Genomic DNA, 18311 nt, shown 5'->3' with positions numbered 1-18311 from the left:
GATAGATTTGTTATGATTTTAGCACTAGTATCGAAAGTCGATAGCTGTCGATTGTATCGATATGTCGATTTGACCTGCATTAAAAGATTATTTGACTGTTTTGACTGTTTTCGCGGAATTCGACGGTAGCGCCAGGCGCTAACAGAATTTGGTTTCGTTCGCGATCGGTTCCCTCTTTATCTTCCGTGACCCACATTTCCGAGAATGTAAACAGAAGGACTCCCATGGACTCGTTGAAGTGATGTCCATACTTAGGATAAAGTCTGCACGTATGATACATCAAATTATGTTATTTTTCAACGAGGAATCCGAATCTGAGCTCAGATTTTAATTAAAACGGACTATAATTTTTTTTTAGTCTTTACGCAACATTATTGGATAGCATCCTGAAATGGTTGTATGTATAACGGCCTCTTTTCTATATTTATTTGTCATTTATATTTTCTTATTTTATTATCGCTGCCGATTTCAACCCCCCCCCCCCCCCCCGGATGGGTAAAGATAAATCATTTTTACTTGATCTTGGATCTCACATGTGGAAACCAGTATTAAAGTGTTTGAACCATGTAAGTAATGATCTTGGTGCTGATTTACCTACACTTGTTAAACGCGCCACTAGGTGCTTTTAGACCCTGGTTACTGATCAGATCAAGGGTGCCATTAAGTTTCTTTTTTTCTTTTGTTCACTCTTGATCTCCTATTTTTATAGCTTCATAAGCTCATCAGCTTGTTATTTTGTTTTGTTTTCTCTCTGTAAATGGATTTTATATCCATGAAAATTGTGAATAAGTAATAAATCAACCATGATTGACAAGGCACCTGGGGGGGGGGGGGGGGGAGAGCTGGATGACGACTATACCTTTCAATGGGAGGTTGGCCTTTCGAAGGGAAGGTGGTGCTAAAAAAAACCGAAAACTAGTGCCGAAAACGGACTGGATTGTGTTAATCATGTACGAGCTAATTGTGAGAGTAAAAAAAATGAATAATGGCGAAAGGAATAATTCAGAATGTATGTGTAGCGGTGCTTTATTTGTCTATAGGTTAGGTTACATGATTTAAATTGGGCAACATTTGAAAATTTGAATCTAATTCATACCCGATCTGCGAGCGTTGACCATCGCCTGTCTCTGGTTCTAATCCAACAGAAACTCAAATACTTGTTTCAGCTGACTGAAAAATTTTAAAATTACCATGAGCGCGGCTAGGAAAATAGTGTGGAGGCCAGATGGGCGCCTCATCAGGAGAGCCTCGAAATTTCCACAAGCTCCAAAAGGGACTCGAGAGGACTTACTCAGCTCCAAGGGGGGGGGGGGGGGGGTCCGCGGGGGCCTTCTCGAGACATTTTTAAATGATCGAGTCATCTTTAGAGCGATTCTGATCTATTCTTACTGAAAAATTGATTGAAACACAATTTCAAATATTTAAAACATTCTTTTCTTTATCAGAATTCCTTACATTTTCTGGAGGGGGGAGGGGTGAGTAAAGAATTCTAGGGGGAACGGTCCCCCTTTAGTTCTACTGATGAAAATTACATACATATACATACCATCCATTCACATACACAACGGCTAATGTCTTGGACGAATGCTAGCGAAACACATCAATTGGATTGCATTTTGCAAAAAGGAACCACTAGCATTGCAATGTTTCTAAGATTGTGCAACTTCTTTTGTCTTGGAGGAAAACCCCGATTATCCATTAATAGTTTCTATTTTACTCGCTAAAAACTGTAAATTTAAGACAAAAATTACCATCTAAATTTCATAGTTTTTCACGATTTCCGCACATTTATTGCAAAAGATAAAGTTGCACAATCTTAGCATCATTGCAATGCTAGTGGTTCCTTTTTGCAAAATGCAATCCAATTTACCTACATCTTACATGAAGTTATGAAAATGCCCACCGACTGAACTGATCCACTCTAACAGCTCGATTCCTCCTTATTTTCCCTCAATTCTCGCATAAACGCTTATTTAATGGTAATTGTGGTAAATCAATAATAGAACTTTTTCAATCACGTATATCGGTTTGCAACGTCGCAAATTGCCTTTCATGTATTTTATTTTGAAAGATAGTACAAAAAAATGTTTCATGATTTTTTTTCACCTTTCCAAGAAATACCTATTCTCTGAAAAGTTTCGAAAAATGTTTAATGGTATTCTCTCTACTAAGTTGAGAGGGAGCCAAAATTACGAAATATTTCTAATGATATACCGATGACCAAAACTATCCTATTTTTCATTGGGCTTACGATTGCTAACTCCATGGCTTGCAATTACCTAAATAAAATTATAGCAAGGAGAGAATCTTGGAAATGTTCAATAGGTTACGTCCATTAGTTTCTGATTCTCTCCCATTTAGCCGCCAAATGGATGTAATACAATGATGCAAGTTCGATTCTCGGGCTGGTAACCTACCTAGGTTAGATGGCCTTGGGCAAAGATCACATGGGGCTAGAAAGAAAAACCGATGGTATGGAACTTTTTTGGAACCATCTTGCGATAAAGTAGGTCAGAAAGAATCTATCAGATCCATGAAACTTGTCAAGATTCAATGTCGAGAAAAAGTGGTTCTGAACTCGGATGAAATGTCCAACTACGTCGAAAACCGCCTTCAAAGGTGGATATAGGCAATACCCGATCGGCATTGTAAAATTCCCCTTCAAAAGGTAGAGCTAGGCATTGTGCAAGGGGTGTCCGCAACGCATTACGCAATGATCAGCATTTGTTATATCATCGCGAGCCGTGGTCGGCTGACGTAATTCCCGCAAGATCTTACCCTCTGACATCAGGGTGTTGGGACGGGGCACTGGGGCAGCATTTCCAGGGATCTCAGTCTCACTTTTAGTACGGGAGTCATTCAGTCGTCACGCGCTTAACCGGTACCCGAAACTTTGATTTTTCGTTCATTATTTCAACTAAAGTTTGACAATGGAGGATTTTCATTTGCATTCTTAGAATTTATGTGTGTTGTTTCAAAGGAAGCTCAACTCTGTGGGACAAAAGTGGAAATTCGCAACGAACTGGACCCAAAATCTATTCGAATTTTTTTTCTCGGAAAGCATAAGTGGTTAGCTCCAAATTAAGTCTCTTCGATTAGATTGATACTTGCCAAAGAGGCTCCAAATAAAAAATGAAAATTTGCGAATAGCCTTAAAAATTAAATTTTTTAAGATTTCTTTGACGACTTTTCGAAATTTTCCGAGTCTTGAAATGTTTGAAACAACACATATTTATTTTAGCCCTTCCCTTTTTTTGCCCACAATTATGGTGAATTTTCCGAGGAAAATACACTGTTAATAGTGTAAACTTCGGTGACTTGAAGGATACTTATTGTGCAATCGTGACGGAATTCGAAAAGTTTGGAATCACCGTTTCTCTTCGTCTTGTCTTTAAAGCGTAGAATCGTACCTAAATTAATTTAAATTTATGGTCACAATTTTTTCGGAAAAAGAGGATTTTGAGTAACAAAACTTTTTTGATTGGTTTGGGTTTAAAAATCAACGCAGCCTCTACAACATGATCGCAAATCAAATTTCGCGACTTTATTCAGCGACGTCGCAACAAAGTTTATTAAAAACGCCACAAAAAATTAGTGGATCTATTTTTCGATAGGAAAGTTCGAACAGCTATAATTTGTCAATGCATTGCATCGCTCTAACTCCGCTGCTCAGAAAAATTATGCGCCTTCATTTCGACGCTTACGTGATGAGAGTTACACGAGAGTAAACGTTATTACACACATTGTCCTTTTTTCCGTGACGTGAGATTTCTTGGAGGAATTTCGAGGCTTAAACAAAACTTGGGAAAAAATTATGAAGAAAAATAAAAGAAAAATCGTATAGGTGCGGGGAATTTTTGTTCATCGAAGAATTGTCAAACTTGTGAGTGCGAAGTTCGACTCCGTGGCGATTCTTTTTTTGATAAATAAAATTCATTAATTAAAAAATGTCAACTTAAAATTGTCTGGGAATCCTATTCGACGAACCATTCTCGTGAATTTTTTCCTAATTGTCTGTTATACTGATGCATAAAACAAATGCACCCGTTGATAAATGGAAAAATACGTTTTCAGACAAAACTTGCCACTGCACACACTGCAATCAAGCGTACATGGCATGGTCTTATAATCGTTATACCCGCGGAAACCCTATAAAATACAATTTTTGTTAGTTTTGAATAGGTATCGGACGTACAGTCCGACACTTTACAAGCTAATAAAAATGTGCGAATGTTACAATATATACGAAAAATCAGATTTTCACAGAATAATACTTTTCTTTCCGGTTGCGAAGTTTTTAACTATTTTTCCGATCGGAACGTAAGCCTGTTTACTACTTACAAGCTCAGAGAAAAATATCACCGAGCTCCTATCGGAACGTCCTGCTGATACTTTTCTCATCGCAATTCTGTTTGAAACAACCGGATTTCCTGTATGAAATTCTAATCGTTGTAACAAATATCTCATCGCCGATGAGATATTAACCGATGAGTCACCGATGACCGATCACCTATCACCGATGAGTCATCGGTGCAACGTCAAGGATTCCGATTGGTTCAAATAGAAATACGATGAGGATATTATGAATTAGAAAACTGTTCTCCGTGAAGGAACTCATCTTTTGAATATACCTCCTTAATATATTTCGTTTGTCTCTTCCGCGTCCTATTTCCCGAGACTCACCCACGTTTGTATTGCAAAATTGTACACAGGGCCGGATTTGCTATTAGGCTATCCTAGGGTGTAATATTCTAGAAGGCGCACAATAATGCAGGTTTTATTTCAAAATATCTGCACTCGTGTATTAAAAATTTATTTTTGTTTTCGGTCACTTTATTTTTCAAAACCAGTTTTTTTCTGGCGTCAAAAATTTTGCAATTTAAGTATTAGATACCACCAACCTGTTTTTAAAAAAATTAAATATTTTCCAAACACCTAGCATCTTCCTCTCAATAGGGCCTGAAGGAAGCACTGGCAAAAAGAAACACATTGGATCTCGAGCCCAGACTCTTAAAAACATCGACAAGAAAAAACACTCTTGATTCAATCGGATTTTTGGTTACATCAAAAACCAAGCCTCTTAATTTGAGCGGATTTTCTTTCGATTTAAGCAAAAATCTGATTGAATCAAGAGTATTTTTTCTTGTCGCTGTTTTTAAGAGTCTGGGCTCTAGATCCAATGTGGTTTTTTTTTCCAGTGCTTCCTTCGGGCCCTATTGAGAGGAAGATGCTAAGTGTTTGGAAAATATTTAATTTTTTTAAAAACATGTTGGTGGTATCTAATACTTAAATTGCACCCGTTGATAAAGCGAGATTTTTTAGTAAGCCACCCCCCCCCCCCGCGCTCTCCCGGAACGCCTAATGTTGAAGCGCCAATTACACTGTAGCCTAGGGCGCTAAACATTAAATTTCGGCTTGATGATATTTGTACAAGCAAAAACGAAAATGTAGGAGGAAAGTCAATGATAAGGACAAAATATGCAAGAGCCGCAAAGCTGTTGCTCTTGATAAAGTCCGGTTCAACTGCGTACCGAGTCGGGCCGTCCGCAATAGATTTTCGCACAGTTTTTCGCGGAAGTCTATCTAGTCGAACCGGCACCGGGCGCTCTGTCACTCAAATGCGTGTTGCAAAAGCCGGCACGAGTGCACAGCGCTTCTTCAACCGCCATTCATACTCGAGGAAAGTTTTCATTGAGGTTCCCGATCTAATTTAAGACTGGCGTTGACCTGATTGTGGATCGTTCGCGCCAATTTTCTCAATAGGGAGCCCTTTCCAATTAACGCCGTTACATTTGAGTTTTTCGCCTGCTTTTCTTGTTGTCGCGAGTTTTATCCCAACGCGGTACCGACCGAGGCGCACGGTTTGTCCTTTTTTTCAAGTGCGGGGTCTGTTTTAAAAGTTTTTTTTAAAAGTTTTAAAAGTTTTAAACTCTTTTCTTCACTGTTTGTGACAAGGTGTTTGAAAATAGTTCAGTGTTCGCGCTCTACTGTCTAGTCTCCCTGTGCAACTGACAAGTTTTTGGTAACCAAAATGGGTTTCGGAGATGGAGTAACTCCTCTGGTGAGTAACAATCCAGCATGCTTGAATTTGAAACGTATGTTTAATTCGTCGGAACTATGAATAACAGTTCACTTTAATACAAACGCAAGCAGATATCTGAATTAGGATTTACTTGCTTTCAACGTAGGTGACGTTTTCTGACTGCATAGTTAGAGGTCGCGTGGACACATTGTTATTTTGCCTTCAATTTTCGAGGTAGGCCACATTACACCCTTTTTGCAGCGAAATAGTTATCTAATTGAAAATTTGTGTAGGTATTTTGCTCCTCATATGTGGTTCTTTAATTCAAGTCTAGGAAATCATGCTAAACTCCAACTTGATGGTTTTAATGCAAACTCGGTTTTTTTACTCGTCTTCAAGTCTCCACAATTGATTTAAATAAAATGCATGATTTTGGCGAATGTGATGCTTCACACTCCCAATTTTCCTCGAGGAAATGGTTATTTTCAAGCGTTAATGCGGGAGACGCCACGTTTCTACACATAGGGTTAGTACGAAATTTGTATATGAGAAATTCAATCCTATTTGACATGCATATGATTGACCAAATTTTTATTTCAGTACCAATGAATGAATGAAGGTACGAGGAATTCATGCGAATAATGATTTTTACGTAATGCTTGAATATTTTTCAAAGTAGGAAGTCTACAACATTTGTTCTTAACGGTTCACTGAAAAAAAGTTACGGGCTGTGTAGGCATACCGTCCGTTTCTGGCTCAGAGGCCGAGAGTTACGGGTGCTGGAGCCGTAGCTTCGATTGCTACGGGTGTTACGCCCGGAACTTTCGGCCTCTGAGCCCGGAACTCGGACGATATGTATAGCCCGTAAGTCCGGCCTCTACGGCCGGAGTTTTTTTTTTTCAGTGTGAGGAAAACGAGTAGATATATTTCGGGAAAATGTCGAAAGGTGTTCGACCGACGAAGGAGTTAACTGACTTTTCCAAGGTTTGCGTAAAAATCCGTGATCATTTTAAAATCTCATGAAATCTTATTTGATTTGAGCATAGGCAGCGGGCAGCCTGAATGTTCAAATTTTGTGTTTGTCGACCGACTAAGACAGGATGAAGGAGAACTGCGGGGTGATTATTGAAACTGATGGACAAAGCGATAGACAAAGAAGACATAGGGAGTATGGAGCGATCTTATTGGTTTACATGACTGGTTCTTATAGACTAAGGAAGAAAATGATGGACTAACTGTCGGGTCTTTGGTAGGTTGCTGTTAGTTGGTCCATTACCTACCTCCTATGTCCATTGCCACCACCTGCTTCCACCATTAGGATCCCTCCAAATCTCTTTTGTCGTCTTTGTCTATAGCTTTGTCTATCAGTTTCAATAATCGGCCCGCAGAGGTATGTGCTTTTTTAGGTCTATCCTTCGTCCTCTTCGTGTTGCCGAAAAAGGATGTAATCAGCGAGAAGCTAAAGGTATCTCTTGAGTTGCCGATACATTATCGTCAAATCTTGGTTAAGTCCATTCTTTATCCAACTAAAAAAAACATTTCATACTTAGAAAAGCTATGTCAGTTTCCTGTACACGGGATCTTTCGATTTTATCATCTTGGAATTTTTTAGAGTATTGAAAGGCATGCATAAATGTACACCCAGTATAATGCTAGATTCCCAAGAGACTTTGGCGCAATGTAAGTTTGGAAGGAACATTGACGAATGTAGTAAACGGCGTCAAAGAACTACTACTGAAAGATGTCGAAAGAGAGAGGAATAATCATAATTAAAAGAGAAAAACGTAAACCCGGCCTGGGCTCGCTATTGCTGTTAAGGGAGGGCAGAATCAATTTTTGCAACCAAAAAGTTGAATCGTTTCTGTTAGAATGCTCATAGCAGATTCCAGGTGAAGAGACTTGCTTGGTGGACATGAACAAGAGCTCTGCAGCAGAACATAGGCATGCAAATGGACGTATTTCTGTCAAACGGAACTATGTGCATTATGACGTAAGCCCTGTTATGCATGTATTCTTATGGGTCTCAAGGCTCGTGTTTTAATGCACATAGTTCCGTTTTATAGAAATACGTCCAAATGTAAAATTTCATTTCAAATCCGTCGAATGTTTGAATCTATGGCGTTGCAGGTTTTTAAGTGAAATGCTTCTATAAATTGACATGAAGGGTATCCTCTTCTCTCTATGTAGCAATGGAGGATTGCCTGTCGCCCTGCAGAAATAGGCACACAACATTTTTATCCGACTTTTCAAGGATCGCAAAGGATCACCGGAGAGATCCAAATTCGGCGATCGCGCTGTCGTGCTTGAGGAAAAACGCCGTATGAACATTTGAGAGTTGCCAATAATCCTTCAACAAATCATGTATTTTCGAAAAAAATTGTAAATATTTTTCTCTAAATTTTTTAGAGAATTTTGTGCGTTTTTATTTGAACGCTCATACGGCGTTTTTCCTTCGGCAACGCTCCCGTCCAGTGCGGTAGGGAAATGCGGGGAGCAGGATGTTCGTACGTTCAAACATTAAAACTGCCATAACTTTTGAGCAGATCATCTGATTAACTTTTCTCAAAATGGGAGCTCTTGTAGGGCCTATATATGAGATCAAGTGTAAGTTAAGTGGTTGATCCGTTTTAAGTGGTAGGAATGTTAGACCTTGGATTCCCTGCCCCCTAGACCCCCTTCTGGAGTCTAGACGATCGATAATCGGATCTTAGGCCTCTCCAATGACCCTTTACGAACCCTCAACATTTAAATATAAATTCTCTGCAGATATTTTTTATAGACAATATCCTCAATCAAGTCCAATTCCAAAATGATCGATCCTATTTAAAAAAGTAAGTTATGGGGCTCTTAGCTAAATAATGCACATTTAATTTATATGGGCTGTCCCTAAATTACGTTATGCTCTAAGGGGAGGGGGTCGAGGAAGGTGTTTCGCCGCTATTGTTTTTACGTGTTGAAGGAGAGGGGCCTACGTCACAGTAGCGTTACAAAAGGGGAGGATTGGAGCCAAAAAAGTGCGTTACGTGATAAAGGGATGACCCCACATCCTCAAATTAATCCGTTCGGACTAATTTCGGGTTTATGTTGCATACTGTATTTGATTAATCGTTATTTTTACGATTCCTCTAATTGTTTTATTTTTCTTGATAATTTTTTATTTTCTATTCGTTAAACTGAATCACAAATACTTATTCTCTCAACAAGAAGTAAGCGAAATAATTTCTGAGAGATAATGAAAGTTAAGCACACGGGTGCTTTTTTTCCAAAATCCAAGGCTCCAAACAAAGGTTGAAAGATAGATCTTTCATGAATCTCACGCCAAAAGCACAGTCCGGGAGGTTCAAAGGTAGAGTTTGCTTGTGCGTAATAAGTTTGATAATCGTTAAAACAAAATAGAGCAAAGGCGAAGCGAAAATGATGTCAAAAAGTATTCATAGGAAAAAAAATTGCACTATCTGAAGAGCTAGTTAACCTTGATCTGCTCGGAAAGTCAGTAGCATTGAATTATCAAAGGTCCTTTTTTTCCAGTAAATTTTCCCATTCTGGTATGTTCTTGAGCTATTTTCTGATTGAGAAATAGAACATACATTTTTTTCACACATGTACATCCTCGCCTCTAATGCCTACATGAATGGCATGAAAAAGCCTTACTTAGATAATCATTGTGTTAAAAAGAGATCGGGTTGATATGGATGGATTTCTTGCTTCTTATAATTAGTTCCTCCATTATTTCTAACATAAAAGATAATATGCATGATTTACTGGATGCAGCATGGAGGATGGAGTGTATGTTCCGTGTGGTTATCCGCGATAATCGGGACCGGAGCTATCGCGAATAATCGATGATCGAGACTCAACAATGCTTAAACAGACGCTTAGATATTCGGAAAAATGTGTAAGAAAGGAGTATTTAGAGGCTTTCTACACTTTATGAATGGGGCGGAAAGAATGAAAAACTAACGAGACTATTCTCATTGACAGTATAACAACTAAGACCGCGCAAAAAGAACTTACTTTGTTAAATCGACCAAAGCGAATGTGACTGATGTCCCTCTAACAGTCATTGTTGCGAATACATGGCATTTTCTCGCGGACATTAAATATTCACCCTAGAGTAATTTTCCAAAGATGCTAGCATTTGTTTTATCGTCAATTCCGCGTTTCGCATTCATAATGAAACGACATGACATGCTCCGATTCGCCTATTAGTCAGAGAGCCAGACGACTTTGAGTGACAAACTCGGGATACATGTTTTGACCCCCTAAATCGATAGCCTTGCATGCACTGAAACGGAAAATTTTTGTCTGCCGCCCTCTAGCCTGTGCCATCACCCTCATCTAGGCCCTCAAAGTGGTCCAAAAAACACCATCTGGTGACAAACTCCTGACGCTCGGCAGACAAGTCTATTATTAAAGATCATACCCAGGGTGACTAGAAAAACTTTGTCTGCCACCCTCTAGCCTGTGCCATCACCCTCATCTAGGCCCTCAAAGTGGTCCAAAAAACACCATCTGGTGACAAACTCCTGACGCTCGGCAGACAAGTTTATTATTAAAGATCATACCCAGGATGACTAGAAAAACTTTGTCTGCCACCCTCTAGCCTGTGCCATCACCCTCATCTAGGCCCTCAAAGTGGTCCAAAAAACACCATCTGGTGACAAACTCCTGACGCCTAGTGCGGTTGCAGATGTACTCCTGTGTGCAGCTTGTGTAATAAAGTTTGAATGATACATCATTCTCTTCGTTTTTTAGTGTAGAATCCGATTTTTGATGTTGTCAAGTCCAAAAATGATGCTGGTGCCCCCAATTCAAGATGGCGCCCAAAATGGCCGCCCCGGGGGTCAAAATTCCAAAATTTGAGAATATTGTCGAGTTTGGTATCCATTTATATGTAATTTTGGTCGTAGAATTCATATCTGGTGTCAAAAAATCATTTCAACCCCTTAGGGACCGTCAAATCCAAGATGGCGGCCAAAATTTTAACTTTAATGATAATTACCCAAGATCCACCTTTCACTGTCGAATGACGTGTCTTCATTCATGTTAATTAGGTCAGAAAACCTACAAGGGAGGTCTACAATGCCACTGCACCCTATGGAGGGCCAGGGTTCACCCCCTCCTACCCCCAATATGGCCGCCGCGGAGGGCATAAATATAGTGACATTCTCTCAGAACGTCATAGTAGGTGTCGATTCCTATGTAATTTGAGGCGTAAATTCCAAATTTCAAGTCATAAATCGCAAATGTGAGACTTGCAATGGCTTATACCCTATATGGGGCCAGGAGAACCCCCTCAACCCCCTCTTCTTTCTAATATGGCTGCCATGGGGGGCATAAATAGTGAAATTCTCTCAGGACGTCATGTGAGGTGTCGATTCTTATGTAAGTAGAGGCTTAGATTCCGAATTCCAAGTTGAAAATCGCAAATTAGAGGTCTGGAATGCCACTTCACCATACGCGGGGCCAGGAGCAGCCCCCTACCCTCTTCAAAACGGTCGCCGGGGGGGCATAGTTGCAGTGAAATTCTCTCAAAGCGGCATGTGAGGTGTCGATTCTAATGTAAATAGAGGCGTAGATTCCGAATTCCAAGTTGAAAATCGCAAATTAGAGGTCTGGAATGCCATTACCCCTACGGAGGGCCAGAGCAACCCCTTACCCTCTTCAAAACGGCCGCCGGGGGGACATAGTTGCAGTGAAATTCTCTCAAAGCGGCATGTGAGGTGTCGATTCTCATGTAAGTTGAGGCGTAGATTCCGAATTTTAAGTCAGAAATCGTCAATATCTCAAAGTGAGAAAAATACTTAAGCATGGCAATCGCTCTGGCCTTCATCTTGGAATAAAGAATGCATCTTGGGTTGGGTTCAGTTATGTCGAAAGAGCTGGAAATGAATCGGATAATTTAATGGTGATTGACACATTTCACCGGTGTTCTTTTTCAAATGTACACAGAGGATTCATATTGGTTTCTGGTTCTTTCATTATTAGATAACTGGATAATTGATGGTTCTTTTTGTAATCGATTTTCTTCTAGCAGGAGCGTGCGTTTTGTTGCAGATAACGCAGAAAACCGTAGGTGTTGCTTCTACTAGGAGACGAAACTCTGCGCTACAAAAAGCACTCAATTGTCCAGTTGTTTTAATTGCAATTAAACTGAGTGCGTTCATAAACAATAACATAGGAACTCTGAATGCAGATACATACTTCGTCGGCAAAAAATATATTTTGTGGGAATTTTTAAAAATGGAAAAAAACAGACGCCCATCTGAGTCCTTTGCGTACATAGAAAAAGAATACGCGTGAAATTTGTCAATTACCATTAAATCACCAATTCATTTCCAGCTCTTTCGACAAAAATGAGCCCAAGCAGCATTTTTAGTCCAAAATGTAGGCCAAAGCGGTTGCCATATTTAAGTATTTTCGTCACTATGGGATATTTACATGTTTTGACTTGTGATTCGAAATCCACGCCTCAGATTAAAAACAAATCGACACCTACTATGCCGCTTTGAGAGAATTTCACTGTTCCTATGAGGGCGAATATTGGAATAGCAGACATTTCAGGGTGAAAAAAGTCGATAAATAAAGTTCATAATTTCCCTTGGAAGTTATGTGTTTTCTTGATTCTGGACGATTTCTGGGATCTGAAAACGTATATGGTCCCAATGTCATCGGATATTTTTTAATACAGTTTTTCCTGTACAAACTCCAGCTATTTATGACGGTTATGAGCGTGTGACAGTCATGAGTTTCGCAACATAAATGCTGCACGAGCCGCCATCTATGGAAACGAACATATGAGCACCCCAGATCTCTAATGGCATTCCAGACCACCAATTTGCAATTTCCGACTTAGAATTCGGAATCTACGCCTCAACTTACATGAGAATCGACACCTCACATGCCACTTTGAGAGAATTTCACTGCAACTATGCCCCCCGGCGACCGTTTAGAAGAGGGTACGGGGCTGCTCCTGGCCCCGCGTAGGGTAAAATGGCCTCAACTTACACCAGAATCGACACCTCACATGCCGCTTTGAGAGAATTTCACTGCAACTATGTCCCCCCGGCGGCCGTTTTGAAGAGGGTACGGGGTTGCTCCTGGCCCCCCGTAGGGGTAATGGCATTCCAGACCTCTAATTTGCGATTTTCAACTTGGAATTCGGAATCTACGCCTCTATTTACATTAGTATCGACACCTCACATGCCGCTTTGAGAGAATTTCACTGCAACTATGCCCCCCGGCGACCGTTTTGAAGAGGGTAGGGGGCTGCTCCTGGCCCCGCGTATGGTGAAGTGGCATTCCAGACCTCTAATTTGCGATTTTCAACTTGGAATTCGGAATCTAAGCCTCTACTTACATAAGAATCGACACCTCACATGACGTCCTGAGAGAATTTCACTATTTATGCCCCCCATGGCAGCCATATTAGAAAGAAGAGGGGGTTGAGGGGTTCTCCTGGCCCCATATAGGGTATAAGCCATTGCAAGTCTCACATTTGCGATTTATGACTTGAAATTTGGAATTTACGCCTCAAATTACATAGGAATCGACACCTACTATGACGTTCTGAGAGAATGTCACTATATTTATGCCCTCCGCGGCGGCCATATTGGGGGTAGGAGGGGGTGAAACCTGGCCCTCCATAGGGTGCAGTGGCATTGTAGACCTCCCTTGTAGGTTTTCTGACCTAATTAACATGAATGAAGACACGTCATTCGACAGTGAAAGGTGGATCTTGGGTAATTATCATTAAAGTTAAAATTTTGGCCGCCATCTTGGATTTGACGGTCCCTAAGGGGTTGAAATGATTTTTTGACACCAGATATGAATTCTACGACCAAAATTACATATAAATGGATACCAAAACTCGACAATATTCTCAAATTTTGGAATTTTGACCCCCGGGGCGGCCATTTTGGGCGCCATCTTGAATTGGGGCACCAGCATCATTTTTGGACTTGACAACATCAAAAATCGGATTCTACACTAAAAAACGAAGAGAATGATGTATCATTCAAACTTTATTACACAAGCTGCACACAGGAGTACATCTGCAACCGCACTAGGCGTCAGGAGTTTGTCACCAGATGGTGTTTTTTGGACCACTTTGAGGGCCTAGATGAGGGTGATGGCACAGGCTAGAGGGTGGCAGACAAAGTTTTTCTAGTCATCCTGGGTATGATCTTTAATAATAAACTTGTCTGCCGAGCGTCAGGAGTTTGTCACCAGATGGTGTTTTTTGGACCACTTTGAGGGCCTAGATGAGGGTGATGGCACAGGCTAGAGGGTGGCAGACAAAGTTTTTCTAGTCACCCTGGGTATGATCTTTAATAATAGACTTGTCTGCCGAGCGTCAGGAGTTTGTCACCAGATGGTGTTTTTTGGACCACTTTGAGGGCCTAGATGAGGGTGATGGCACAGGCTAGAGGGCGGCAGACAAAAATTTTCCGTTTCAGTGCATGCAAGGCTATCGATTTAGGGGGTCAAAACATGTATCCCGAGTTTGTCACTCAAAGTCGTCTGGCTCTCGGACTATATAGTCTACGCCTTCGGTAATGACTTTTATCTATTGAGCTACAGCTCATATTTAAGATTATAAAGATTCATTTTGTATATGCTCGCAGAATGAATGCAATGAATCATTATCTCTTCTGAAGCTAATAGATGTCATCCGATATAACACGGAGGAAGTGTAGGGTCATTGCCGAAAAAGTTGTGCACTTGACTCCCTGAGCATGTGGCAACGACCCAAAACAACATTGTTTTATTTATATTTATAAACTACACGTCGTATAATTTACTTACGAATTTAATCTAAGTATTCCTAAATGTATCGATTGCCAGTTATGCCACCCCTGTCAAATTGCATTACGTGCTGCTGGGAAACATATATTATTCGTAATATAATTCGTCCGAAATTGAATGTCGGGAACTTTGGGAATCGATTGTTTTGACCGAAATAAGACTCTTGTTTTATGAAACGTTTTCTTTTGAGCTAATTTAAGGGGGATATATTTTTAGGAGCCCGCACACTCCCCATGTTTTCGGATTTTTTGTTTTTTTTTACTCCAGAAATGGATAAAGCGCATACAAATACCTCTCGCCTCCAAATCTCATGTAATAGCGTTAATAGCTGTGATTACAATTTTTAAAAAAAATCGATTTTTTCTAGAAACTCAGAGGGGCCACATTCCTCCTTAAAATGGTTCAAATGAAGATATGTCATGGAAAAAACAGTCTTGTTTCGGTCTAAAGAATTTTATGTTGTCGCTATTGAAGTACTCTACTAGAAGAAACCATTACTAAAATCATCTACTTAAATCATTTATTTTGTGATGTTGTTTCTAAAAAATTCCGAAACGTATGCACATTGGACGCTTCAATTTTTTTAAACGGAGAATGTTTCCCACGATCGAATGAAGTCGGAAAAAAATTCTCAGACTAGCAGATGAATTCACAGGCTATTATAATTTTCTTGTTTTACCATCAGAATGGTTAGAAATAGTGGTGCACGAGAATAAAGCCCGCTAAAAAAATCATAAGGAAGATCACAAGCCGCAAAATCGATTACTTAGAGGCGAGAGGAGCCGATAAGCGCAGGAAAATATCATCCAGAGAGTTTTTTCAACTCTCATATCAGTTTTTCTTTTGGGTGAATTTTCTCGCTAATTGGTTTAAACCCTCTTATCTCAACCGTCACTGTGCCAGCATGATGTTATATCAATACGACCTTTTTATCGCAGAATACATTCCATTTCATGATATAATTTATATCCAAACGTCACATGCCCGCTATAATTTGCATTCCCAGACTCACATCCATGTGCAGATAAGGGTTTGTTATGATTTTTAAACCTGCAAATTAATTAGTCTTCCTGGAATCCCGGTTTTTCCAATGGAATATTTAGGCATGCCTACATTCTATTTGGGGCGTTTAGGAGGCCACCTTCAAAATCTTTTCCGAAAAAACATTCGTCATCTGATTTGTGATATTTGTCACAGTGGGTTGAAAATTTTTAGGAACTTGTATTCCCTTTACTTCAAAGGGTTATAGGTAATTTTGTCAACGATTTTTTGTCCTAAGCACTTGTTTTCTCCAGTAGTTTAAGTCCACGCGTTTTTTCGGCAGGGGAGTTTTGGACCACTTACCAATTATTGAGACCCAAAGTTAATTGGTCAACATGTAAATACAAAAAACATTTGCTCACGACGTTTTTGGATGGAATGTGTAATCTGTCTTGGAAGAATGAGGGTTTGCTCGCTTTTTGTTTGTTTGGTTGGCTAAACGGAAACAAATATATAATTGAGAATTTTGGCGTCAATTCTTTGAGAGAAAATTCACCAAAACTCTCTACACCTCTTCGGTGCAACAGGACTTAATTATCTTTCAGGAAAATCCCATCTTCTTATGCCTGAACCGGATGAACCTCGAGTTGAACCTTTGATTTTTCTTTCTCAGCTAAAGGCTCTTAGATTTTTCTTGTGTACAATAACTTCGCGACGGCGACGACGTAACGCGGCGCTTCAAACTACTATTTCGCCATGAAGGTGTTGCACATGCAGTATCATACAAGATTGAAGGCACCCCAACGTATCATGATTGATGGCATCTTTCAAAAGCACGAAGTTCCCTCGCAGTTAAATCGAGTGACGACGAAAGAAAGAGAGCTGTAGTCGAAAAACTTGCTATCTGGATCCAATAACGTTTAGCATGATTTTTGAACTTAATTAGAGGGAAAAGTGACTTGATTCAAGCAAAAAATGCTCTTTACCGCCGAGAAGATTTCCTCATAAATCAATAAAGAAAATAACGCCTGTTTAGAGAAAAAAGGAAAATAAAAATAAAAGTCAGATCAAGCAGAATTACCCGCTTTCATTCTGCCATTTTATTCTTGATTCCAAATAAAATCTTCTTGACGGCATACTCAAGAATTTTTCTGCCTAAATCGAGTCACGTTTTTCTCTAATAAAATTCAAAAATTATGCTAAACGTTATTAAATACGGATGCTAGGACTAAGTGAGTTTTTTAGATTACCTCTCTCTTTTTGACGTCTTGACGTAGTCTCTTGATTTATTTTGCAAAGGAAAGCTCTTTACCCTTAAAGGAAACTTGTCATTCTTGATACGTTCGAGCGTCTTCAATTTCGTATGATACTGTGCAACACCTTTGTCACGAAATAGTTGCATGAAACGCCGTATCACTCCGTGGTGCGGCGGGCGACCAGCGTGACACGCGCATAGGCGCCTACAAACCTAACAGGGATACTTCACGCATTGCGCAAAGCGTGAAGTATCCAGTTAGGTTTGTAGGCGCTAGTGCGCATTTCGCTCTGAGTTAGGCTCTAATATTTAAACCCTTGGAGTCAGCGTCTCTCAACTCATGATTTTGAAATGTTTGCACGCTCTGCACGGATTATTCTCATTTAAATTGATGGGGAAAAATATGTATTAAAAGAGAATATAACGGTGTTTTGAAAATATTAAGGTGGTTCCTTGTTTAATTTAATGATTTCCAAAGCTTTTTAATTTTTCTTTTATATTTTGTGCTTTTACTGTGCTGCAGCGTGGTGTATTCGCAACCAAACGTTCAAAATTGGACGTGTTTGACTGTAAAAGATCGATTTAAAAGTGGGTTAAAACCTAAGATAGCGTCCTCCTTGGTTTTTTCTCTCTCTTTTTCATGTTTGTATAGTTTCTTTCAACACAAGTACGGCTCATTGAGATTTATATCGATGCCATCACTTGGAAAAGGTTTTACAAACATTAGCCACGTTTCAAAAATATAATGTTTTTAAAATGAAGTAATATTATCATTAAAAAAAGGTATGTAATGCGGTATATTTTAAATCGACAATTTTATAGATAGAAATAAAACCAAATATTCACCAATGCATGAAAATTTGGAAGATGAATTAAAAGAAGAAAGTAACATTTCATTTAAAAAATGAGTTACCATAACAACAGCTTCTTCTCTCTCAATTTTCTAATTCGATAATATGTCAATATAATTTTACATACGGACTGAAATATAACATTTGAACCAAGTCACTGTTTCTAATTTTGCGCGTGGACGTAAATTACTGAATTGAACAGGTGCCCGGACAAAAAGGCGTTGACGGAATGTCCTGAAACCCTTCAAAGAGCCACCTGACCAATCCTGCGTTAAAGTCCCACCAATTTCAATTCAGGTAATCATTACCTCTGACTGTTAAATTTGGGTTACTTAATCGAGAATCGAACTCAGAACCTCATAAGCATTATATAGGGCAAGCGTTACGATTACTT

General features: G+C 39.6%; 1 protein-coding gene across 1 annotated transcript in view; it reads left to right on the top strand.

The window, feature by feature from the left end:
- The first annotated feature begins 5573 nt into the window (after positions 1–5573).
- Hex-A (Hexokinase A) overlaps positions 5574–18311 on the top strand; it is a 92566-nt gene continuing 79828 nt past the window's right edge. The window contains exon 1 of the mRNA XM_019055095.2: positions 5574–6061. Within this exon, the coding sequence (XP_018910640.1) occupies positions 6032–6061 (30 nt within the window). The 5' untranslated portion in view covers positions 5574–6031. The remainder of the gene's footprint in view (positions 6062–18311) is intronic.

Source organism: Bemisia tabaci, chromosome 2 (assembly GCF_918797505.1).
Source record: "Bemisia tabaci chromosome 2, PGI_BMITA_v3".
NCBI classification, from domain to species: domain Eukaryota; kingdom Metazoa; phylum Arthropoda; class Insecta; order Hemiptera; family Aleyrodidae; genus Bemisia; species Bemisia tabaci.
The sequence above is the reverse complement of the archived record's forward strand: the minus strand, read 5'-3'. Positions and strand labels throughout refer to the sequence as shown.